This window comes from Nuphar pumila, chromosome 8 (genome assembly GCF_984573655.1).
Source record: "Nuphar pumila chromosome 8, dmNupPumi1.hap1.1, whole genome shotgun sequence".
Classification (NCBI taxonomy): domain Eukaryota; kingdom Viridiplantae; phylum Streptophyta; class Magnoliopsida; order Nymphaeales; family Nymphaeaceae; genus Nuphar; species Nuphar pumila.
Genome location: NC_143256.1, coordinates 13,534,890 through 13,562,702, shown reverse-complemented (window position 1 = coordinate 13,562,702; position 27,813 = coordinate 13,534,890). Strand labels below are relative to the sequence as shown.

The 27,813-nt window shown below is 38.0% G+C and overlaps 1 protein-coding gene across 1 annotated transcript; it reads right to left on the bottom strand.

Moving 5' to 3' along the window:
- Positions 1-240: 240 nt before the first annotated feature.
- Positions 241-26,776, bottom strand: LOC149829643 (exocyst complex component EXO84B-like). Its single transcript, XM_090016056.1, has 3 exons — positions 24,725-26,776; positions 24,516-24,652; positions 241-696 (listed from the first exon to the last, which is right to left on the bottom strand). Exons 1-3 carry the CDS (start codon positions 24,962-24,964, stop codon positions 534-536), a joined length of 540 nt encoding a protein of 179 aa, XP_089872182.1. The 5' UTR covers positions 24,965-26,776; the 3' UTR covers positions 241-533.
- Positions 26,777-27,813: the final 1,037 nt, after the last annotated feature.

Here is a 27,813-nt window from a genome sequence, read left to right as displayed (position 1 = left end):
TTTTTCCTTCTACTTTTCCCAAGACTGATTAATTGAAACTACAAAGGAAATTCATTCAGGGTATGCACGTGCAAACACACAAACACAGAGAGAGGGCTGAGAACAGAGAATCCATCACCTTATGTGGTCTTTCCATTGGAAAGAATTCTTATCAATGGTGTACACTCAAAAAACCAGAAACACATCCCAGCCAGAAATTCAATAATTGTACATACAAACTAACATGACACAATGCATGATAATGATACAATACAGCATTAACAAAAAGAAAGAATGGATAACATTTACAATCTCAAATTGGTTTGCTAGGCCAATGCAAGCAAAAGACGTCCTAAACTCTAAAAATAATCGCAACCTACACAGGTTAAAACACCAAAGGCAGCTTGTTAAAAGAATAAACAGTCTGCTATTTATACATGACTGCCACAAAATGGCAGAACATGTGCAGGCCTATCAAGAATTGGCTTGTTTCGAGGCAACACAATGACCCTACTCTGACCCCATAGATCACAAGTGGTACCATTAACTGATGACTAGTTGCTTCCATGAGATCTAATTGAAGAGATCGACTGAGCTGATATAGATGCAGTTGGACTGTTAAGATCCCGCTCCCCATTCATCATTTTAGTTCTTCCACTCAATCGAAGCATAGCCTCTTCCGAAACCTCACCAAACCACTGATCATATGGCAGTTCACTGTCAAACCAGAAAAATGATTAGCATGACAAAATTTTCAGAAAAAAATTTGTTTGTACCAAGTCTCAGTCACCAAAGGGACCAATGAAGTATCCATGAAACCAGGTCATGGTTAGAACTCCCCATACAATGTGTCAAGCATACTGGTTTTCGAAACAAAAGATCTCTCAAACCTTGAACTACTTCAATATAGACTACACTCAAGAGACTTGAGCACATAAGAGAAAACAAACAAAAGAGAAAGCTCAGCCAAATGCCCCACCAACATCAAGGGTATGTATGTTTGGTTGTAATTTGCAAAAGTGAATAAATCAGATGAGATTTGCAATCTCATGAGATTCAAAAATCACATGATTTCGAATCTCATGTGATTCCAATTCTGATGTTTGTTTAGTGTGAGAAAAACAAACAATCAAAAAAGGAGAAAGTAACAGCAGTGATTCTGATGCTTGCTGGGAGTGCTGCCCCTTTGAGTCCCAGCAGGGAGGGGTTGGACCTTGATCATGGTGATTTCCAATGATATCAACCCCACATCAGCTCTCCCAATAAAAACAACGGGAAGGAGGGAAGAGAATGTTAAAATACAATGATCTCCAGGTTACACCTGTGCAAGAAAAGAGAAAACACGATAATGGGAAAGAGGCTGCAGAAAAACAACACGTTAAAGTGTTCAACGTGTTTTCATTATATTAGGGTACGAGTATTTAACTAATACATACTTTTAGGGTACAAAAATACCCTTTAATAACAAAAAGAATTACAATACTATGTTTGGATCTGGATCCGATCCGGTACAGAGGTCGGGTCCAATCACTTCTTTTCAGCCTCCCTCAAGTTGTGCATGGTCTTGAACCATGAACAACTTGCTTTTCAGAAACCAGAATTTGTCTTTTGTGAGCCCTTTGGTGAAAATATCTGCAACTTGCTCATCGGTTCGCACAAACATAGGCTCAATCTCCTTTTCTTCAACCTTTTTCCTGACGAAATGTTGATCTATCTTAATGTGCTTGGCTCGAATGTGATAGATGGGGTTAAAAGACATATTAATGGCACTTTGATTATCTCACAGCAGAAGTGGTCGAGCAATCGGTTCTCCCATCTCTGCTAGGAGATGTCTTATCCATGTAGCCTCAACAGTGGCAGCAGTCATCGATCTATATTCAGCCTCTGTACTCGACCTAGCAACCACCTTTTGCTTTCTACTGCTCCAAGACACCATGTTTGACCCAATGAAACTACAATAACCAGATACTGACAGTCGTTCATCTAGGTCACCCTCCCAATCAGCATCAGCATAAATAATGATTTCATGGCCATCTTGATTTGATTCACTTTTCCTGTACACCAGGTCATCACCAACTGTACCTTTTAAATACTGTAGTATTCGCTTAACTGCCTCCATGTGCGGTGTATGAGGTTCATGCATAAACTGAGATACCTGATTAACCGAATACACTACGTCAGGTCTAGTAAAAGTTAGGTATTGCAGCATGCCAACTATGTTGCGATACCTAGTCGGATCCTCATATAAATCTTCTTCTTTAGAACTCAGTTTCTGATGGATGATACTGGGAGTTGCTAATGGCTCACAATCTTTCATGTCTGCCCTACTAAGAATATCCATTGTGTATTTGTGTTGAGTAAGAGTAAGGGTATCACATGTCTTATCAACTTCCACCCCCAAGAAAATACCGCAGATCTCCCAGATCCTTCATTTTGAATCTCTGATTTATTCTGCAGTTCCCTATGATAATAATATCATCTACGTATATCAATAGAAGAGTGGTAACATCTCGTTCATTGTGAATGAATAATAAGTGATCTAGAAGAGACTGAGAGAAACCGTGCTTCTGTATTTCTAGTGAAAAACTCTTGAAGCATGACCGAGAAGCTTGTTTCAATCCATAGAGTGCTCTTTTCAACTTGCATACATACTGATTGGCATCTTGTTCTGTGTACCCAGTGGGTTTCTCTATATAAACATCCTCTTTTAGGTCACCATGTAAAAAGGCATTTTTTACATCTAGTTGGCTCAATGTCCATCCATGTTCAATGGCTAGACTCAGGACAATACGAATGGTCCTCGTCTTAACAACAGGACTGAAAGTTTCATCAAAGTCATGTCCTTGTTCTTGTGTGAACCCTTTAGCTACAAGTCTAGCTTTATACCTTTCAATGCTCCCATCTGGTTTATATTTTATCTTGCACACCCACTTTGACCCAACCACATTTATATTTAGTGGTCTAGGCACAACTTCCCATGTACGACATTCATATAAGGCTTCCATTTCTTCATTCATCGTTTCGATCCATCTTCCAAAACTCGTAGCTTGATAGAATGTGAGAGGCTCATCTTCTTTATTTATGGACGTTAGGAACAGTTGAAAATCCAAAGAAAAATTTTTATAGCTTACCCACCTGTCAAGCGGATGTCGGGTCCGGGTGGATCTCCTGACATCCAACATCTGTGGAGCGGAAGTAGAAGGACCAACATCTGTGCCAGGGATGGATGAGGGGCCTTTCTCACACCGGGTGTAGACAATACCCTTATACCTTACTGGCTCCAAGTTTTGTGTAGTAACCTTTTCTGGTTGAGAGTCATCTGTTGATTCCCAAACTGCAACCTGTAGGACAATCATCCCTAGTATTGGAGAAGAGTTCTGAATTTAACCATGGATAGTACACCTCAACACTGGGACTTGGAGTAGCAACATGAAGGTTTGGATTAGCAGGTTGATTGTCAAAATTCATCTCGTCAAACACGACATTTCTTGATATTTTGACATGTTTGCTTAATGGATCATAGCACCTATATCCCTTGTAGTCTTCAGCATATCCCAAGAACCTGCACTTTAAGGTTTTGTCCTGAAACATATGTCTCAATGAACCATTGATGTGAACATAGCAAACTAATCCAAATGCACGTAATTCATGATAGTCGGGATGAACGCCAAATAAGAAGAAAAATGGTGACTTGTTTTCTAAAATGGTCATGGGCAGCCGATTTATCACATAGACTGTGGAGTGAAAAGCTTATGTCCATAGGGTGATAGGGAAATTACTTTCATGCATCATGCTCATTGCACTCTCAACAATATGTCGATGCTTCCTCTCAGCAATCCCAGTTTGTTGAGGATTATGTGGGCAAGACACTCTTCTCTTTATCTCATTATGCTGAAGGAAACTAACAAAATCGTTAGAAGAGAATTCACCTCCTTCATCACATTAGAAATTTAGAATGATTGTAGAGAAATGATTTCTGACAAATGAGTGAAATTTTTGGAACAATCCAAAAACTTCTTACTTGTGTTTCATAAAAAATATCCAAGTATAGCGTGAATAGCTATCAATGAAAATACGGTAATATTTACTATCAGAAACAGAAGCAATTGAGGCAGGACCCCTGACATCAGAACATATGACCTCAAAGGGCATTGAAGCTCTCTTATTGATTGAATTGAAAGGCAAAACACGACTCTTACATAAGTGACAATTAGGACACTTTGTATCACTGACTTTTGGACTCAGACTGGACCTGGGAATGAAATTATTCAAGACAAGTTTTTCAATAAAATGACGACCACAATTACCCAAACGACTATGCCAAAGAGTTGGCTTATTACATTCAGAAATGGCAAACACATAATCGGAAGAAACAAAAGATGGATGCTGATGAGGCTTCAATGATGAACAGTCAGAATAAAGTGAGAATGAGGGATCTTCTTGGAAGATGTACATGTTACCACATCTCTTTCCCTCAGCGAATGTCTCCCTCGTGCAAAGATCCTTGACATAAACAGAAGAGGGAGTAAATTCAACTGAGGCATTAACATCATCAACAAGTTTTGAGACAGAAACAATATTCTTCTGAATATTAGGAGCATGAATAACATTTGAAAGATTAAGAGACGATTTGGACATAGGTATAATGGCATTTCTAATATGTGAGATGGAGTGATGAGAACCATCTCCTGTGACTATGCTATTTTTTCCAACATAAGGAGTAAGATTCAAGAGCTTACCCGCATCACCCGAAACGTGGGTCGCAGCTCCGGAGTCAACATACCAAATACCTTTATCATTTTGTTTCATGTTCAAGCATGCCAAGGCTGCCAATAGAAACTCCTTTACTTCTCCATCCCTCTTAGCCTCTGCTTGTAGGGTTTTTCCCTTATTTTGAGGGTTGAACCTATTAAATTATGTATATCAACCTTGTAATCTCGTATATATATATACTCATATATATAGAGAGAGAGAGATACATATACATATACATATATATTTCTTTTTTGTCTCATTGTTCACCCGAAAAGGGTAATTCTATAAATACTTATTTTACGCATATTCCATTTTGGAATATGATTGTTACTTTTTTAATTCTTTTATTTTTCTTCTTTTTCTTTTTCTTTCTTTCTTTTTTATTTTTTGTATTTTGTGCCACATATGGAGGCTCCCCAAAGAGTCATTGGGGAGCCTCCAACGGTCACATATATGACTGTTGGGACGACTCTCTTGGGAGTCCCCTATGTGGCTCCTTGTTTGGTTATAAATAGGGGCCTCTCCCCTCTTGTATTCTCATGGCTTTGAGTCAAAGCCCAAGCTCCTAATAAAGTTCAAATATTTATTTTTATGCCTTTGGTGCATTTGTGAGAGTTTATGATTTTGTGCTTTTATGCACAAGTGTTCTTATTGTGCATACAACAACTACGCCTTCATCCCAAAATAATTGGGGTCGGCGATATCAACCAAAAAAGAAAATCATTATGGGTCTTCCACATGAATCCTTCTCCTCCAATCATTTCTATCCAATGCCATGTCCTTGGTGAGGTTCAAAGCATTCATATCCTTTCCTATCACCTCCATCCATGTCTTCCTAGGCCTACCCCAACCTCTTTTAACTAATATATTTTCCCATTTCTCCATCCTTCTAACTATTAGAATATAGAATGGATATGGATCCGATAAAGGATCCATATCTATTCACGAGTTCTGTTTTGTATTTTAAATGTAACATGTGCAACTAATGAAGGGCACGTTCGTCATTGTAAAATGATTGTAACCCTATTAAACCTAATGATGTATTGCTGCAGCTAACAAGTTAATTGAGGCTGTCGATTGCAGAAGCTTCTCTCTCTCTCTCTCCCTCTCTCTCTCTCTCTCCCTCTCTCTCTCTCTCTCGATCTGAACAGAACACGTCTGTTCATAGGTAAAATTTACATGGTATCAGAGCAGAGGATCCTCTGGGCGTGAAGGGTTCTGCTCAGTCGACGTGAAGATCGAGTTCTCCTTACCGTCAACGAGCCACGAAACTTCTGCTGCGTGACAGATTTTTCCTCTGGGCGTGAAGGGTTCTGCTCAGTCGACGTGAAGATCAAGTTCTTACCGTCAACGAGCCACGAAACTTCTGTTGCGTGACAGGCTTGCCCAGTCGATGTAAAAGTCTACTTCTCCTTGCTGCCAACAGGTCTCTTTGCTGTTTTTACTTCCATCCTGTCCCCATTTTCAGGTATTCTTCTTATTCTCTATCTTCAGCTGCTTTGCAATTCTTGATATTCTTTTGAAAATATCTTTGTTGTCTTTTATTTTCTTCCTATCCCCATTTTTTGCTGGATTCTTCTTACTTTTTATCTTCAGCTGTTTTGGAATTCTGTCACAGCTGTTTTGGAATTGCTAGATTCCCTTTCCTGCAAAAGTCGGGTTCACCTTTAGTTTCATAAACCCAAGTCCCTTCCTGAGTGAATCTGGTTCCACTCTCCTACGAAAGAAACCAGATTCACATTAGTGTTAATCTGGATTTTGTCGTCACGCCTATTCTAAAACATTCTTTCATTTCTGTTTCTTGCCCAAAAATTTTCTTTGCTTCTATATGTCACGTTAGTGATCTGATTTCACTCTCACTTGCCAAGATCTGATTGTCGTTACTGCTGCCACGCCTGTCCCAACATATTCTGTCATAACTGTCAGTTTATGATAAAACAGGCCAGCTTCAGCCACTAGTGTTTTTCGTTTCCATTCCTGTCAACAAATCTTCAAATGGACTCTTCCGTCAATTCGGGTCTCTCTTCCAGTTTCCTGGGGCAATTAGTTTCAGAAAAGCTAGCCACCAACAACTATCTGACTTGGAAAAGGCAGATCGCTCCTTTTATTCAGAGCCAAGATCTTTCAGGCCACTTGGATGGATCCACTCCAATGCCTCTAGAATTTTTCACAACTGAAGACAAAGATGATGGAGGATTGCCGAAGATTATTCGCAACCCTGCATTTGTTGCTTGGATGAAGCGCGATCAGGCCCTCGTCGCATACATCACTTCCACATTGTCACAAGAAGTCCTGATTTTCATTCCTGATGATTGCACATCTAAAGTTTTATGGGAGGCTTTAGCTCAGACCTACTCTCAGATATCAGAGGCTAAAGTATTGTTTCTTAAACGCGAATTTCAAATGTTAAAAAAGGGTACAATGAGCATTATTGAATTCTTGAATCAAGTCAAAAGCATCACAGATCAATTAGCTATGGTTGGGTATCCAGTATCAGATAAAGAAAAGGTGCAACAAACACTAAATGCACTGGGTTCAGAATATCATGTTCTTGTTACATCCTTATTGTGCTTGCCTACGTTGCTCAGTTTTGAGGAATTACGCGCCAAACTCTTTCAGTATGAGATGACACTGAAAAGCATGTCTGAAGCTTCAACGGGACAATCATCTACGCATGCGGTTCTTGCCACAGGGGTGATAGCTGATCGTGCACGAGGAGGACGGGGCAGAGGCAAGGGAAATCCAATCCAGGGTGGACGTGGGTTACTACCTACACCACCAAATTCCACTGCTAGTTTTTCAAGGAATGTTCCCACATGCTACCAATGTAACAAACGAGGTCACATCAAAGCTAACTGCTGGTTCAACCCACAAAATCGGAATAGAATGCAAAACACTAGAAATGTTGGTACATCAGGAACTGCAGGTACATTTCGGGTCAGTGATGATGCTAAGGATCTTCTACTATCTGCAATGGCCAACTTGAATCTGAAGCAAAATGATGATGGAATATGGTATGTTGACTCTGGGGCAGCAACCCATGTGACTGGCAATGCAGGTAAGTTCTCTACTTTGACTCCATATTTTGGAAAATCTAACATTGTAACTGGAGATGGGACTCACCACCCTATTTCAAACATAGGCAACGTCCTCATTCCTTTGTCTGAGTCATCTATCCCTTTATCTGATGTTGTTCATGCACCAAATATAAAGAAAAATATTGTCTTTGTCTCTAAACTTGTTGATTCTACCAATTCATCTGTAGAATTTACTCCTACTTTTGTCTTTGTCAAGGATCTTCAAACGAAGGAGATGTTCGCTAAGGGAGAGCGACGTGGAGACATGTATGTCTTTAATGAAGATCCAGCCTCCAGTATTATGAAGCTCAAGTCTGATCTCGTCTCTAAAAGCATCCTAAGTACATCCAAATGCAATAAGTCAGATCTCTGGCATTCTCGTCTTGGTCATTGTAGTCAAGTCTTTATTGAAAAGTTAGTGTCAAATGGTTTTCTTTCAGAGTCTGTTTCACCTTCAGTGAAGGATAAAATATGTCCTAGTTGTCAGGTTTGCAAAAGTCATGTACTTCCTTTTCATCAAATAAATAAAAGAGCCTCCATGCCCTTTGAAATAATATGTTCAGATGTTTGGGGCACAGCCCCCAATTCTTCTTCTTCTGGAAGTAAATATTATGTATCCTTCATTGACAGTTTCTCTCGTTTTACCTGGATATTTTTCATGAAACACAAATCAGAGGTTTTTCTCATTTTCCGTCACTTTCATGCCTATGTTAAAAATCAATTCTCTCAAAATATTCAAATTCTCCAATGTGATGGAGGTGGTGAGTATTCCTCCAAAGAATTTTTTGATTTTCTCCAAAATAATGGGATGCATCGTAGAGTTTCTTGCCCGTACACTCCACAACAAAATGGAATTGCTGAACGTAAACACAGACATATTGTGGAAAGCGCAATGAGTATGATACATGGGAGTAACTTACCCATTAGTCTTTGGACTGAAGCTTTTCACACTGCCACTCATGTGATAAATCGCCTTCCTATGCCCATTCTTGAAAATCAATCTCCCTATGATGTTCTCTTTGGGGCACATCCCGATTATAATGAGTTACGAGTTTTTGGATGCACATGTTATGTACATATTGACAAATCCATGAGGACTAAGTTCCAAGACAAAGCCTCTATTTGCCAATTTGTAGGTTATGCAGATGAATACAAGGGTTACAGGTGCTATGATCCCGTCAACAAGAAGATAAGAATTTCCAGAAATGTTGTTTTTGATGAAAATAGTTTTTTGGGAAAAGAAGCAGACGCCAATCGTGAACATATTGGTGCAGTTGCTGATTGGTATGACCCATGGCTTAGTGCAGAACTTATTTCACAAACTGCCGAACATACTACTTTAACCCCTGAAAGCATACATGGGGAGACGGTTTCGGATGATGCATCACAAACAGAATGTCTGAGATACAAAGGTAATGTGTATACCAGGAGACCCAAAGAGCGAACAAATGAACCTGTTGAAGAACACATTGCATCGTCCAATAACAGAGAAGCACCGAGAAGATCAGGCAGGATAAGGCATCCCATTGAAAAATGGGTTAGTTATGACAACTTTTCTATGGACTTTCAAATTTTCCTATCCAAGATTGAAAAACACGATAAACCACTTGGTTTTCATCAAGCTATCCAATCCAACAAATGGATTGAAGCGATGAATGAGGAGATTGAGGCACTTCACGAGTGTCAAACATGGGAGATAGTTGGCCGTCCTTCAGATAAAAATGTCGTTGGATGCAAATGGGTATATAAAATTAAATATAAACCGGATGGTAGTATTGAATGGTACAAGGCACGTCTTGTTGCCAAGGGTTTCACTCAAGAATATGGTCAGGATTATGACGAGACATTTAGCCCAGTGGTAAAAATGGGAACTATTCGCATTATTCTTGGTTTGGCAATTGAACAAGGTTGGACCCTTAGTCAGCTTGATGTTAAGAATGCATTTCTTCATGGGGACTTAAAGGAAGAGGTTTACATGGAGCAACCTCAAGGTTATGCAGAGGGAGACACAAAAGAATATGTATGCAAATTAACCAGAGTTTTGTATGGGTTGAAGCAAGCTTCTAGGTCATGGTTTGAAAGCTTTTCCTTAGAAATTCAGAAACATGGTTTCTTTCGTTCCCAACTTGACCATTCTCTGTTTATATACAGGAATAGTACCACTGTGGTTTTCTTACTCATATATGTTGATGATATTGTGATCATTGGTAATGCTCCAGACCACCTTCAACAAATTAAAGCTTTGTTGAGTATGCGGTTCAAAATGAAAGACCTTGGGGAACTGAGATATTTTCTTGGTGTAGAGGTGGACAGACAAGATGAAAAAATGTCATTAACTCAACACAAATACACTCTTGATCTTCTGGCTAAAGCAGGAATGACAGATTGTAAACCTCTACCCACACCCAGTGTTGTCAACCAAAAGCTCAGTATTTGTGATGGTGAGTTATATCCTGATGCAGTTAAATATCGCAGTTTAGTGGGTATGTTGCAATACCTTTTACTCGACCAGACATTGTATACTCTGTTAATCAAGTGTCTCAATTCATGCATGAACCAAAAACTGGTCACATGGATGCTGTCAAACGCATCCTTCGCTATCTAAAAGGAACGGTGGGTGATGGACTCATATATATTCAATCTTCATGGAAGACACCAAAACATGACATACTGGCCTATACAGATGCAGACTGGGCAGGGGATCCAGATGAGAGAAGGTCTGTTTCAGGATATTGCGTTTTCATTGGGAGAAATCTTGTCTCATGGAGTAGCAGAAAACAGAAGGCTGTAGCAAGATCTAGCACAAAGGCAGAGTATAGATCTATGGCAGCTGCCACAGCAGAGGTGACCTGGATTAGGCATCTACTTGCAGAGATGGGAGAGGATATCTCAAATTTGACACTTATGTGTGATAATAGAAGTGCTATACAAATTGCATTCAACCCTATCCATCACAGTCGGACTAAGCATATTGAGATTGATCAACATTTCATCAGACAAAAGATAGCAGACAAAGAGATTGAACCAGTTTATGTGCCTTCAGAAGACCAAGTTGCCGATATGTTTACAAAAGGTCTTACCAGACACTGTTTCTGGAATCTGAAGAACAAGTTGCACATGGTTCACTCCCATGCACAACTTGAGGGAGGGTATTAGAATATAGAATGGATATGGATCCGATAAAGGATCCATATCCATTCACGAGTTCTGTTTTGTATTTTAAATGTAACATGTGCAACTAATGAAGGGCACCTTCGTCATTGTAAAATGATTGTAACCCTATTAAACCTAATGATGTATTGTTGCAGCTAACAAGTTAATTGAGGCTGCCGATTGCAGAAGCTTCTCTCTCTCTCTCTCTCTCTCTCTCTCTCTCTCTCTCTCTCTCGATCTGAACAGAACACGTCTGTTCATAGGTAAAATTTACACTAACTGGAGCATCATTAGGCCTTCGCCGAATATGTCCAAACCACCATAAACGATTCTGTCTCATCTTATTTTCAATGGGTGCAACACCTACCTTCTTACGTGTCTCCTCGTTCCGAATCTTATCTTTTATTGTATTTCCACACATCCATCTCTGCATACGCATCTCAGCTACACTCATTTTTTGAATATGATGTCTCTTGGCAGCCCAACATTCCGTACCATATAGTAAAGCGGGCCTAATAGTCGTCCTATAAAACTTTCCCTTCAACCGCAATGACATTCTACGATCGCACAACACTCCAGTTGCACTTTTCCATTTCATTCACCCAATCTTTATCCTATGATCTACATCTCCATCAATTTCTCCATACTTTTGAATGATAGATCCCAAATATTTGAAACAATCATCCACCGATATTTCTTGCTCACCAAGCTTCACTACACTCCCATCATTACTTTGTTGCTTACTAAACCGACATTCCATGTATTCTGTCTTACTCTTACTCAACTTAAAACCTCTTGCTTCCAATGTCTGTCTCCATAATTCTAACTTAGCATTAACCCCATCTCTAGACTCATCAATCAAAACAATATCATCAGCAAACAACATACACCACGGCACATTTTCTTGAATTGATCTCGTAAGCTCATCCATCACTATAGCAAATAGGAAAGGGCTTAAAGCAGATCCTTGATGGAACCCAACCGTTATAGGAAAATTGGTTGTCACCCCTCCACAAGTGCGGACATTGGTTACTACTCCTTCATACATATCTTTAATTATTTTAATGTACTTGAGAGAAACACCTTTCTTCATCATTGTCCACCAGAGAACGTCCCTAGGTACTCTATCGTATGCCTTCTCTAAATCAATAAAAACCATATGCAAATCTTTGTTCCTCTATCTATTTCTCTCGATAAGTTGTCTAAGAAGATGTATAGCTTCCATAGTTAATCTTCCAGGCATAAAACCAAATTGATTCTCCGATATCATGACAACCTTCTTCAACCTAGACTCAATCACCCTCTCCCAAAGTTTCATAGTATGACTCATGAGTTTTATACCACGATAGTTTGTGCAATCTTGTATATCACCCTTATTTTTATATAGAGGCACCAAAGTACTCTTCCTCCACTCATTAAGCATCTTATTTGTCCGCCAAATCTTGTTAAAAAGATTTGTCAATCATTCTAAACCTTTCTCTCCCAAGCATCTCTCATCTTTGCAAGCCTATAAATATCCTTCTCGCCTTCTTTGGTATCCAACTTATCATAAACCTCTTTATATATCTTATCCATCGCGTTCCGAACTACTTTTTTAGCTTCCTTCTTTGCTATCATATACTTCTCCAAATTCTCTTTATCACGACTCTTAGATTTCTATAACACTCTCTTTTAACTTTAATAGCTAATTTGACATCCTCGTTCCACCACGATGTATCCTTACCTAGCGGTGCACCGCCTTTAGACTCACTCAATACCTCCTTAGCCACATTTCTCATGCCACCCGCTATCTTATTCCACATTGATTCTGAATCCTCCCCGAGATACCAATCAGCTTCCTTAACTACCTGCTCTACAAACATTCCTTGTTTGGCTCCTTTCAGTGCCCACCACTTAATTCTAGGATCTATCCTATGTCTATCCCTTTTGCGGCATTATCTAATTCTAAGATCTAAAATTAAGACTATGTTGTGTAGCTACACTTTCTCCCGGTATAACCTTACAATCGATGCAACAACCCCTATCTCTCTTTCTAAGTAGGAAAAAATCTATCTGACTCATATTAACCCCACTTTTAAATGTTACTAAGTGAGACTCCCTCTTCCTAAACCAAGTGTTTGCTAAGATCATATCATAGGACAAACCAAAATCTAAAATCCTTTCTCCACTTTCGTTTATTTCTCCTATACCATAGCCTCCATGGATACTCTCAAAACCATCCCTACTAATGCCTACATGCCCATTAAGGTCACCGCCGATAAAAAGCCTTTCTCCATAAGATATCCCTTGTACTACTCCATCTAAATCTTCCCAAAATTGACGCTTAATGGAATCATCTAAACCTACTTGAGGAGCATAAACACTAATAATATTAATAATGGAATTATTGTACATGTGTGCACATATTTGTTATCAAGAATATTAAGGTCTTGATCATAGTATCTTGTTGAAGATACTTTCACATGGTATCAGAGCCTCGTTTGAAGAAGGATTGTGCGTTTGTTCATTTTTTAGTGCCTCAAAAAACGTGCCTTCAAGCTATTGTTTTTTGGAGTGGATCATCTTCTTCGGGCAATATTTTAGAAGCCTCTTTTATCAAGAAAGACTTGAGAAACCCTTAAGGTACGTATTGTTTTTCATCATCTTTCCTCTCTAATAGGTGAAAAAGACTCTCATTTCTCTCTTGGGTTCAAACTCAATGGGTCCAACTATCATGTTTGGGCCAGAAATATGGAAGCTCACATCAAAGGAAAAAGACTTTGGGGCTATGTCCAAGGCTTGATTCCCGAACCAGAACCCAAGATAACCTCGCTAGAAAAAGGAGAGATAAAAATTCTTGAAGGTGATGAAAGGACCAAGGCTCTTGAAGAATATACGAAAAAGCATGAAGAATGGGAAATAAGGAATTTTAAAATCCTCTCTTAGATGTTTTCGTCCGTAGAAACGAAAATTAATGCAAATATCATCAAGTTCAAAAAGGCTTCTCAAGCATGGGAATATCTTGAGAAGATGTACACCTCTAGGGTTTTGTCCCATAAGTACTATCTCCAAAAACTAACGCTTCAACAAGAGGAGATGACTATAAGAGAGTATTTTGCCGAGTTCTCTTCTATTTGGGACAAGCTTGCTATGCTCGAACCTAAGTGGAGTGGTGAAGCCATAGAGTTCCGCCATAAACAAATGGAAGAAGATAGATTTTTCAACTTTTTGAATGGGCTTAGGCCCGAATTTGAACAAATCCGATCTTCTCTTTTATCCGCTTTCACTTCCCCCTCTCTTGAAGATGTAATTACTAAACTTAGTGGGGAAGAGACTCGGATGGGTATAAGCAAGAGCAACCCAAGTATTCTTGCTAGACCTTTCAACAATGAAGAAAATGAAGGTGTTAATGTTGTCTCAAGACCGGGGAGCAATTTAAGGACCTACAACCCCCTTACTTCAAGAATCAAAACTCAAGTGGTCAAGGAGCAAAGAGGGACTATAGCAAGCTTACATGTCATTTTTGTAAAGAATCGGAGCACATTAAACCTATTTGTCCAAAATGGAAGAAATTGATTGCAACGGCTATGACATCTCAACCGGAAGAACAACCTTCATCGTCAAATGGGTCTCTTTCCCTTCAAAAAATTGTAGAAGCTTTACAACCCCTTCTCAAATGAGGAATTTTCGGAGCCGCTATGTCTACTTCCTCACCACCCGGTAAGACATCTTGGCTTCTAGATTCCGGTGCATCCTTTCACATGACCCCGAGTGCTTGTTCTCTTTTCAAGTTTTCTAAAAATTCTCTTCCATATTTTGTCTCAACGGCGGATGGAACACCTCTTGAAATTAAAGGAATAAGTAATTTTGAAAAACAAGATTTCTTTATTCCAAAAATCCGTCCTATACCAAAACTAAATTTAAATTTACTTTAGCTTTCTCAACTCTCGGACCATGGTTGCGATATAAAATTTTCTTCTAACAAATGTTGGATACAAGATCGCCGGTCCGGGAGATTGATTAGAGAAGGCTCTAGGAAAGGAGACCTCTACTATGTTGATTTTCTTCAAGTTCCCAAAAATCAAATTTGTAATGTTGCTCAAAACAAAGATATTCATGTGTGGCATAAGAGACTGGGACATTCCAACATTGTTAAAATCTCTTATTTGCCTTTTATTAAACATCTTTGTAAAGAGGATTTTGTATGTAATGAATGCATTCTTGGGAAAATGAAAAGTATACCTTTCTCACAAAGATCCATGTTTACAACAAAACCCTTTGAAATTGTTCATTCTGATGTATGGGGTCCGGCTCCTGTGATATCTAAAGGAGGATTCTCATACTATGTGATTTTTATGGACGATTACACTAGATTTTGTTGGATATATTTTCTTAAGCATAAACATGAAGTGTTTTTCACTTTTAAAACTTTTCATATGATGGTTTTTAACCAATTCAATGGAAGTTTAAAAATTCTTAGATCTGACTAGTAGTGAATACCTTTCAAACGAATTCAAGAGTTATCTTGAAAGCTATGGTATCCTCCATCAAAAATCTTGTCCTAAAACCCCACAACAAAATGGGTTAGCTGAACGAAAGCATAGGCATATTATTGAAACAACTAGAACCTTGCTTATTTCAAAAAATATTCCAAAAAAACTCTGGGCTGATGCAGCCCTCGCGTCCGTCTATCTTATAAATAGACTTCCATCAAAAAATTTAAACAAGATTTCTCCATTTGAAAATTTGTATGAGAAAGAACCTGATTATAGCAGGCTAAGGGTTTTTTGATGTAAATGTTTTGTTCTTACTGATAAAAACGACAAACTTTCCCCAAAGGCCATTCCTTGAGCCTTTCTTAGTTATTCCGAAACCCAAAAAGGTTTTCGATGTTATGATGTTAAAAATGACAAATTATATGTTTCCAGAAATGTAAGGTTTTTGAAAAATCTTAGTGGTTTCGAAAACCTTGAATCTAATGACGAAAACGTAGATTATTCTTTTTTATTTGATCTGTTAACTGAAAGTGATGATACTAGTGATGATGAGTCAAATCAGAATGACTCAAGTGATAATGAAACCAGGGAAACCAATCCTGTGTCCTCTCCTTTTCCTCAACATGTCGATGAGGAACCTCCTAGGGATCCCATCACCTATACTCATAGAGATAGAAACACCTTCAAAAGTGCCCTTGAAAGATATGATGATGCTAGTAGGACTGCTCCTCAAAGTGAGGACAACCTTCGTAGGACCGAAAGACATAAAAACACTCCTTCTAGGTTCATCTCATATGAATTCTTCTCACCTAAACATAGAGTCTGTCTAAGCGGCATTCATTCTTACATAGAACCTAGAAACTTCGAGCAAGCACGAAAATGTCCTAAATGGATAACCGCCATGGATAATGAACTCGGAGCTATGAGAAGAGCCAAGACATGGGAATTTCAAGACCTTCCTAGAGGTAAGAAAACAATAGGGTGTAGATGGGTATTTAAGGTTAAGACTAAGAGTGATGGATCCCTCGAAAGATATAAGGCTCGACTGGTTGCAAAGGGGTATAGTCAAGAATATGTGATTGATTATGAGGAGACCTTTGCTCCAATAGCTCGGATGGTTACTGTCTGATGTCTTATAACTGTTGTCTCAATCAACAAATGGAACATCTATCAAATGAATGTTAAGAATGTCTTTCTAAACGGAGATCTAACTGAATAAGTGTATATGGATGCTCCTCCTGGAATGGAGACTCCTAAGAGAAAGGTGATTCGCCTTAAAAAAGCACTTTATGGTTTGAAACAAGCCCCCAAGGCTTGGTATGATAGGTTTAATTTTGTAATGATAGAAAATGATTTTTTATCCTATTTTACTGATATTGCTTTGTTTGTTAGAAAATCCAATGCAGGTATTGTCATCTTACTGTTGTATGTGGATGACATGCTCATAACTGGTAGTGATTCTAAAGGGGTTAAGAGCATAAAATCAATGTTGAAAGATAAGTTTGAAATGTTTGATCTGGGTTTTCTGACTTATTTCTTGGGTATTGAAGTAACATACTCTCATATAGGGTATTTTTTATTTCAAACTAAACTTGCTTCTGAGATCATTGACAAATCAGGTATTACAGATGAAAAGGTTTGTGAAACTCCTGCTATAGTAGGAGCTAAAATGAAGATTGATGATGGTGTTCTCCTTTCAGACCCTACTCCCTACAGACAGCTTGTTGGTTCATTGATGTATCTGAGTATCACCATACCAGATATCTCTCATGCAGTCCATACTGCAAGCCAGTTTCAGCATGCACTAACCTTCGTTCACATGAGTGCCATCTTGCGAGTCGTAAGATACATAAAGGATACTCTAAATAAGGGAGTTTTTCTGTCTTTTTCTTCTGATTTAAATTTAATTGCTTACACTGACTCTGATTGGGGAGGTGACCAAACAACCGTCACTCCACCACTGGTTTTTGTGTGTTCTTAGGAGACTCACTGATTTCGTGGAGATGTAAGAAGCAACAAAAAGTGTCCATATCATCAACTGAAGCTGAATATCGTGTCATGGCAACTACTACCATGGAAATTGTATGGATCCATCAGCTGCTTGAAGACACAGATCACTATTGAAGGGCCCACTAAGCTATGCTGTGATAACAATAGTGCAATTTACATTGCCAAAAATCATATTTTCCACGAGCGGACTAAGCACATTGAAATGGACTGTCACTATCTTCGTGAAGCCTATCCAAAAGAAGTCATTGATCTACCTTATGTTACTTCAGAATATCAGTTGGCAGACTTTTTCACCAAAGCCTTATGTGCACCTCGATTCAACTTTCTTCTTGGCAAACTTTCGGTTATCATGCCCTAAGTTTGAGGGGGGGTGTTAAATTATGTATATCAACCTTGTAATCTCGTATATATATACTCGTATATATAGAGAGAGATACATATACATATGTATTATATATATAAATATATATTTCTTTTTTGTCTCATTGTTCACCCGAAAAGGGTATTTCTGTAAATACTTACTTTACGCATATTCCATTTTGGAATATGATTGTAACTTTTTTAATTCTTTTATTTTTCTTCTTTTTCTTTTTCTTTCTTTCTTTTTTATTTTTTGTATTTTGTGCCACATAGGGAGACTCCCCAAAGAGTCGTTGGGGAGCCTCCAACGGTCACATATGTGACCATTGGGGGCTCCCAACGACTCTCTTGGGAGCCCCCTATGTGACTCCTTGTTTGGTTATAAATAGGGGCCTCTCCCCTCTTGTATTCTCATGGCTTTGAGTTAAAGCCCAAGCTTCTAATAAAGTTCGAATATTTATTTTTATGCCTTTGGTGCATTTGTGAGAGTTTATGATTTTGTGCTTTTATGCACAAGTGTTCTTATTGTGCATGTCTGCACATATTTGTTATCAAGAATATTAAGGTCTTGATCATAGTATTTTGTTGAAGATACTTTCACAGAACCAACAATTTGCTTTAATATGCCCTTTCTTATTGCATAGGAAGCAAGTAGGAATGGGCCTTTTGTTAAAATATGTTGATCCTTAAATGTACATATATATATTTATATATATATATAAAGATACGTATACATATATATATGTATACATATCTCTATTTATATATATATAAATATATATATTTTATCTTCCTAAAATACCCTCAAGGGTATTCTTGTAAATTAGCATTTTACGCATATTCCAATTGGAATATGCATTGTAATTTTTGTTTTTTATATTTTTGAATTTCGTACCACATTGGGGGCCTCCCAAAAGTGACGTTGGGAGCCCCCAACGGTCACAAATGTGACCGTTGAGGGCTCTCCAACGTCCCCTTTGGGAGCCCCCAAGGTGGTCCTTTTTCATGCTTATAAATAGGGGATTTCCCCTTTGTATTTGGTATTCTTGAGGGAGCTTATGCTCCATTGTAATGGGGTTTTTACCCCTTCTCCATTATTCTTCAATGATATGCAACTTATGACTTTATGTCATATTTTTCCCTTTTTATGGGTTTTATGTGTTAGCACATTATGTGCTTATGTTGTTTCCCTTTAATGGGTATATTTGCACTCCACGTGCATAAGTATGGGTTCATTATTGAACCCAATGTATTCCAAGTCACTTTCTAACACCTTTGTCCCTGTATATTGTGCGTTGGAAGCAAACCACGACCTCCAAAGGCATTTCTCCCTTGTCCTCCCCTTCCTCGAAAAGAATTTTCTCATCTACCACTACCATAGGTCAGTCTGGTGGCCAGCACATCCTGAGTCCCTGAATGCGCATGGGTGTCCTCAGAAAACCCTTTCAGGGTCATTTCATACTGCAGAAGCTTTGCACGAAGATCTTCAAATTTTGGAAGGTCTGGGAGACACAACAAGGACGTCACCAGAACATGATAGTCCCCAATCCACTCAAGGTCTGTTGCACCTTGTCTTTATCACTGACGAGACATCCTACAATAGTCAGCTGATCTGTGATCCCTTTCATTTTATTCAAGTACTCCATAATAGACATCGAATCTCTCTTCAGCATTTGAAATTCTCGCTTGAGAAACACGATTCTCGCTTCAGAGATCTGCGAATATGTCTGAACTAGCTTGTCCCATAGTTCTTTGGCTGAACAATCATCGGGAATGGCTACAAGAACTTCTTGTGAGAGTGTTGAGGTGATGTATGCCACTAATGCTTGATCTCTTTTCATCAAAGCAACATAATCTAGATTTTTTAGAAGAACAATAGATTGCGCCCCTTTATCGTCCTGCTTTTCCTGTGAAGTGAACTCTGGAGGGGGAGAGACTGATCCATCGAGATGACCAGAGAGATCCTGGCTCCTTATAAAAGGAACAATCTGCCTTTTTCAGGTCAAGAAATTTGAATTATTCAGTTTTTCAGAGACTAATTGGCTAAGAAAGTTAGAGGAGAGGCCTGGCTGTGGGAAAGTTGAGTTCATTGGAAGATATTGTGGGAAGAAAGAGAAATTTCAAGAAAAAATTCTGAACCAAAATTTTAACTCATAAGAAACTCAGTTACTCGAATATTCTGTCCCTTTTTTTTTTTGGTAGTATGACAGATATATTGTATTCGGGTATGATCAGAAAGAAAAACTGATCAACTAACTGAATATCAACATTAACGCAGTTCCAGATTAAGTAGAAAGACGAAACGAGAATATGAATACTTCATGATAAAGAATATTGCAGACTGAGATAGCAGAAATATGAATTTCAGAGAGTATAATATTCAGATCGGCAGTAAAGAAAACTGACTATCAACAGAAAATGGTTCCAGATTAGGCAAAAAACATGAAAGACAGGAATACGAGTATTTCGAGATAGCGATTATGCAAACTGAAGACTCACAAACATTAATTTCAGCAAGCATAGGATTCTGGTCGACTGCCAGAAACTGATCGATGTCTCTTCACGTCGAGAGACTCAAAAATGACGTCAAGAGACCCAAATGAGGACCCTTTGGTTTTCGAATAGATTAACTGATTCTGAATCTCTAGAGATTCAGATCTGAAGAAGAAAGTAAATTGGTTCAGAACTGAAACTGAGGAGGAGGAAGGAGACGCACAAATAAATCTGAAGAAGCGGTAAGGGAAGGAAGATGTTGACGTTCTTACCAGATTTGAAAACAGAGAAGAAAAGAGGGAGAAGACGCAGAAATCGGGGTTGAGGAAAAAATCAGATCATCTTCTCTCTGTGGTCATTCCTTCTGGAAAAACAATCCCAGGCCCAGTTTAACACTACTCTGATACCATGTTAAAATACGATGATCTCCAGGTTCACCTGTGCAAGAAAAGAGAAAACACGATAATGGGAAAGAGGCTGCAGAAAAACAACACGTTAAAGTGTTCAGCGTGTTTTCATTGTATTAGGGTATGAGTATTTAACTAATACATACTTTTAGGGTACAAAAATACCCTTTAATAACAAAAAGAATTACAACACTATATTTGGATCTGGATCCGATCCGGTACAGAGGTCGGGTCCAGTCACTTCTTTTCAGGTCGTGGGGCCTGTGAGCCCCATCTCACCAAAAAGGAAAAGGATACCCAGAGAGGCTCACCCTGTTGAGGCCCTTCAGTGAAGGTTGGCAGCGGTAGGTATGGGCTTGCCCTAACCCTCCAGTGAAGGGGCTCATCCCCTTTAGCACCTCCAGTGAGCTCTTGCTTGCAGCAGGAGTGCCTCCTTCAAAGCATCAAAAGGGGCTCCACCCCACTGGGCCCCTTCTTGGCAGCGAAGGGAGTTGCTACACCCCTCCGGTGAGTCAGGTGGTTCCGGACAGTAGCAGTGTTCAAAAAAAAAATTGTATGCCTGAATGACAGGATGAGGTGTAACATCACCAGTGATTCTCAGCAAGGAAGTACTTTACAGCGAGGTTGCCACTTTCTGGCGGTCCTAGCAGGCTGGGTGGAGGTGCCTCTGGCATCGTCTCCAACCTACCCTTGATCTAAAGAAGGGCGAAGTGGATGAATGTTGGAGCATGAAGCCCCAACGTTCACAAAAAGTTTGCAGGCCAAAGGGTCAACCCAACGTGATTTCGAATCGTATGATTTGAGATCACACGTAAACTCATGAGATTCGAAATCTCACGGGTTGGAGAGAATCCCACTTGGCTACAAATATTTTTGTTTGGTTACGGGGTCAAATGAGATTCCGAATCTCATTTGAATGAGGATCCGAATCTCATGAGGCTTAACCAAACATACCCCAAGTCTTGCATGAAATCATGCATGACCTCAATCAAACCATGCAGATTACTCCATTTCTCATGTTGGACCTAGTCCAAAACCCAGACTGAATACTTTAACTGGCACTACTTTTTATTCAATACTTCCTTTCAAGTACCCAAAGCAAAGAAAATGTACAGTTTACAGTTACACTACCATGGACTATGGGTACCAGCCATGTTCTTGGTAAAGTTGAAGACCATCCAAAGAAGTTTATTACTAGTATCAGATCTGGTAATATGTTTCTCCTTTTCTCTTGCATAAATTCGCTAGCTTCAGTTATTGGTTGAACGTGTATTTCATAAATCAGTTTTCTAAGACCAATGAAATGGCTGGAACAGCAATTAATAATATTATGACAGCTAAATCCCATAGCTTCACACAATTCCTGTGTAAACAGATGAACCTTACCTAAGATGATAGAAGATAATAGTTGCCATAACAAGAACACGGTTACGAAAAGAAATATGCACCAGTGGGAGGTGAGAAATATGTGTTCAAGGGATGTGCTGGTGAGGGAATTATGAAGCATTAAAAAGCATTAGTGGAAGCAAGTAGCAAGTGACATAGAAGTGGTAGAAAAAGCATGTAGGAAGTAGTAGCAAAATGACATGGATGTGGCAGCAGAAGCAAGTATGAAAAAGTGGTGAGCAAAAGGGCATGAAAATAATGGTTCTTCAGTATTTAACTTAAATGTGTTTTCTTCATGTTTTCTATGGAAAATTTTACCCACCAAGTATACAGGTTTTATAGAAGAAACACTTTTAAAGTGGAGTACAACTCTTTTAGCAAGTGAAACAAAGTTCCAACACCAGGGGAAAGTGTTTTGGACAATAGGGAAGCATGATTCCCTATTTTTACAAGTGTATTTCCCTTAAAGCTTTGATATATGTAAGTGAATGTTTTTGAAGTGCCTTTCCTTGGAGACATATTTCTAAGGCCTTAAAGACACTTTAGTAACTATGCAGTAGACCTAGTAAACCTGAGGCAGAAATATCCCCAACTGGACTTGCCGTTAAACAGTAGTACGTCTATTGTTTCCAGTATTTGAACATAGGAGTTAAAATGTGCTTATAGATTCTTCTAGTTGGGTCATGTTCTTGCTTTCCATTCATGCTCCAGTGAATTACACACACACACAGCAGTTTCTTGATAATAAAAGAACTAGTCAAATGCTGAACAAGAATATCATGCAAATTGAAATCCTTTTCAGAGAGGGATCCTCACATCAGAGGTGTTCATACTGCTAAATGGGAAAATTACAGTCCTTGAATGCTCTACGTATTTGAAAAAGGATTCGATAATTAAGTACTTCATCAGAGACAGCAATATGGATTCTTAGTATCTTATTAAAAAATTTAGTAACTGATTTTACTCTTTCAAGTTATCTCTGACTTTCTGTTTTTTTTTCATCGTATACACTATACACACACACACATACATATATATATAGGAAAATTCATAGCTGCCTACCAGCAGCCTACCATGAGTGAACAGGGCTTTCGGGTTGTTTTTTGCAAATCTGACCCTGCAGATGCGTTCGGCATGGTTGATTTGCTAGGAAACGATACTTTGATCATGTTTTTTTGGAAAAAAAAACAAGATTTTCAAATCATGAATATTTATGTAAATTTTAGACCATTGATTTTTAAACCTTATAATAGCCTACGTGTGTACCGGGATCGGATGACCCAAGAGTCGATTCTTATAAAATCAAACATGTAGAACCAGTGCCACCAGTATCGTCGATATTTTGAAAAAATCACGATATTATCAGCAAATCTAGGTCAGCCAATATTACAGGTTAAATATCGTGATATTTTCAAAATATCACCATGAGCAAAAATATCGCGATATTATTGCATAGCGATATTTTTGAAAACAAAAACTTATTTAATATATTTTAAGCCCAAATTTATTATTTTTGTTTTTTTTTATTTTAAAAGCATTTCAAAGTTATATTCCCTATAATTTTTCAAAAATAACTATTTTTTTCTTATATTTCTTATTATTTTTCATATTTTTTATATTTTTTAAACTCCCAAGATTTTTCAACTTTTGAAAATATCTCCGAGAAATACCGCCGTTGAGATATTACCTTAAACAATATAGGTAACTATGTGTAGAACACATTTGTACAGTCAGATTTAAGGAAAACATGGAAAAAACCTTTCAAAAGCCTGGTAGGCTGGCGGTAGGATAGAACAATGGTAGGCAGCTACCACCTACTATATATATATATATATATATAACCCTTGGTTTAAAGAATATTTGAACCATAGTGACAAAAGTTGAAATCAGCAAAATATCAGCAGCCAAAAACTTGTGACAAATTGAATTTTTTTTTAAAATCTCACTTATTTTGGAAAAATTCTCGGCAATAAAAATAAATTAAATTATAAAAATTAATTTTTATAAAGAAATATAAGTAAAAAATAATCTTTTTGATATTTACACGGAGAAACCACCGCCAGGATAAAAGACCTCGGCTTTGCCTGCCTACAGTTGCTGTCCTGGCAGCGTAAAACTTCGTAGGGTAACCCTTGCCCCCAGGGAGTCAAGTAAAAAATATTTAAAAATAACACAGTTTTTTTACAACAAATAGCCGATAAAAACAAATATTTATATGTGAATTTTTATATATATACACCAGGATTTCCCAAGATTCTACTAAATAAACTTTTCCTTCTTAATTATCATGAGATTTTTGCTCGCGAAGATTTTGCCCACACAGCAATCTCTGACATTGCATAAACACACCAAACAAGGGGAAAAAATTTAAAATACACCGGGAGGACAACAAAATTTAATTACAACTGCAGAGCATTTACCTGTAAGGGTCCATCCCAGTTGAAGCAAAGGCTGCCATAGCTCTAGATATAATGTCCTTGATAACTTGATGCAAATGTCGGGATAAATAGCGCCCTTGGGATGAAATTCTAATTACAAACTCCATATCTAACAAAAACTGCATTGAAAAAAAAATAGCTAATAAGATAATATTCAAAAATACAATAGGCATGGCGATCAAATTACATACCTGCTTCAGGCCAAGAGGTCCCAATGCCTTTGGGCCATCCAAAATATCCTCCCAGAAACTCTGGTCTTCAGAAAGCCATAAAATAACAGTCTCTGTAAGTCTCATCAGTAAAATAGTAGCAAATCTTTCCCTGCCAACAAACATATCTGCAGCTATACTTGCCATCCTGTTCAGCTTCAGATAAAGTTCCTGAACACACACACAAAGAGAAAATGAAAGAAAAGGATTACTCAGAGGCATATGAACTAAGCATTCTCTTTTAGCAATGCATCTAAAACAGTGTAATCTGGAGTATCTGTTCACTGTGTTTATTGGTAACCTTCTGTTTTTCTGATTTTCTTTACTTTATGCACAAAATTAGCTTTCCTGACTTGTCCAACCAAACTATACAGACAATGGACAACTGTTAGGGGGCATTTGTTGCAGAGGTGAGAAAGAGAAACACAAATCTCATCTGATTTGTGTTGCACATTATAGCAAAATCATGTAAAACAGTTTTCATAAGGAACTGCATGGTTTCATGTTTGTCTCATGTTGAGTGGAAAAAACAAAAAGTAAGTGGGCCCTACTTGCAAAAAGGAACATATGCATTTATGAAAGCGAAACTGTTGCTCCATGCTAGAGAAAAAAAAGTCAAGAAAATGAGCCCACGTGCAAAAAGTAGCCTTTTGCATTCATTAAAAAAATGCACACCATGGAAAAACGTGGCAGGAAAACTCTTCCCAAGAGGGGAAGGTATGATCTCACTTTCATGTAAAATATACAGTTAAAGAGAAAGTTATTTCTCTTTGACCATTTCCCCACAAAAATGGTGTGTTTGTTTCACCTGGAGAAAGGAGCCATTTTCATATCAAAGTGACTCATTCTCTCCAAAATGGGTAAAACAAACACCCCCATAAAAAACAGTTTAAGCATATAGTTTCCAGCAAAGTTTATGACAGATCCTTGATATCAAAAGGTGGTTAGCCTGGGTGTTCTTCCAACTAAATTCAGAAAAAACAATTGTGAATTTGCTTAAATTTTAAGAGTTACTTTAATAAAATCATCACAAATAAATTTCAATTTAGATAGTATTGTAGACTTCTCATAGATATGCTTAAAGAAGTTAATTGGAAATTGAATTGTTGTTCTAGTGGTAGCAAACAAGACGGTCGATTCCTCAGTGTTTTTATTTGTTTCATCAATCTCAACCAAAAAAATTGTTTCATCAAAACAGATGTGCTGATAGTTTGAAGGTCACTCCATAGCATCCTTTGTGATTGTGATCTAAGCAAGGATTTACGAAGTTGAACAGAAGGTCAAACAGATCACAGGCTGGCATCACTAATGAAGATTCATCTGTGTTATTCCAAAGGACAGATAGAACTAATAAGTTCATATTCTGAAGTTTAATATGTTGTGTTATAGCATAAATCACCTCAAATGGCAAAGGTTTAGCACAAAGTTTCCACAACATCATGTGTAAGCATATCCTCCTTTACATGGTTCTAGAGAAAAACAATTTTGGAAACCCCGTTCAGATTTTGTAATTACCTTTCATGCCTACTTTCTCAGTTATAAGGAACAAATATATCAATGATGATAACTGAGGCAGGCAACACTAGGTTTGGAAACTAATCAAACAGCTGCTAAATGCACTAGCAGCTTTTGCTTCATACCAAGGGACTGTAAGATTCTTTTGGGGATACAGGAATGGAAAAAGATTATGAGATAAAGATGCTAGAATGAAGCAAGTAAGCAAAACCCCACTGTTAATGGCATCCTTGGGTCCATAGCTAAGTCACAGGGATATGGCATTCTAAAGCCTTACCCACTCCGAAAGGATTCGGATCAGATATGGCATGGATTATTAGAATATGGATTGGATATGGATCATAAGGGCCGGATACAGGGGGGATAGGGTCAAAATCGTATCTGATGCAATTTTTACCATATCCCTTAAACTTGCAAACCAAACATAATAAAAGATTTAAAATTCGAACCCAAAAAGACTTAATGCCATGTGGCAAATTTGCAAAAAAAGAAAAATCCAAAATTCCAAAACAAACCCTAAAGCAGCATGTCATCGAAATAATATCATCCTAATCACGTCACTAGTTCACCGCCATAATACCACATCAATCATCATCATCACCATTGATCATGCATAATCTTATGCATATTAGATATGTTAAAACTTAAAATGTAAAACTGTACATATATATATAATAATATTATTATATTATTATATATATATATATAAATATATTTTTCATTTCTTTCTTTTCTGTAACTTTTTTCTTTTATTTTTATTTTTTTTGTCTTTATGTCATCTAGTTCAGTTTGAACTAGAATGACTGTTGCTAGTCAAGTCCTGTCCAGACTTGACTAGCAATAGAGCAGCTCTATTGAGTCCTCCTCTTTCAGTTGTGTATATAAAGGGGTGCAGCCCCTCTTGTATTTCATTCCAATGCTTCTTAAGCAATTGGGCTTTCATATCAATAAAGAATATCTTTTTATTTTTATTTTATTTCCAGTTATACCCTTTTTAAGGGTTATGCTTTAGTGTCATTCATGATACTTTTCCTTTTGAATCTAAGCTCGTGTTTCAAAGATGCCTATTTCATTTCATGGTATCAAAGCCGCAAAAATACTAGATCTTGAGGAAAAACTGTCTCGGTTTCCGTGCCCATTTGCAAAAGTGTTCGCCACTTGAAGAGAAGTGTTTTATCACTTCATTGAAGAAGATTTTACATCTTGCTGTATTGTGTTTTCTTCTTTCTTTTTCATTTCTCTTCTATCCCTATTCCTTCTCTCCTTGTAATCAATGGATGACAATGATAAAGTCACCATCATGCCTATGAAACTAAGTGATACGAACTACGTAACATGAGCTTCAATCATGAAACACCATATACGGGGAAAAGGCTTATGGGGGATTGTGGATAGTTCACATTCGGAACCTAAGTTATCTCTTACTAAAAAGGAGGGAGATAAAGAGGTCTCTCTATCGGAAGAAGAGAAAATCAAGGCTCTTGCCTCATACGAGAAGAAATAGAAAGAATGGAGAATATCTCATGCGAAGATAATGTCATGGCTTATCAATAGCA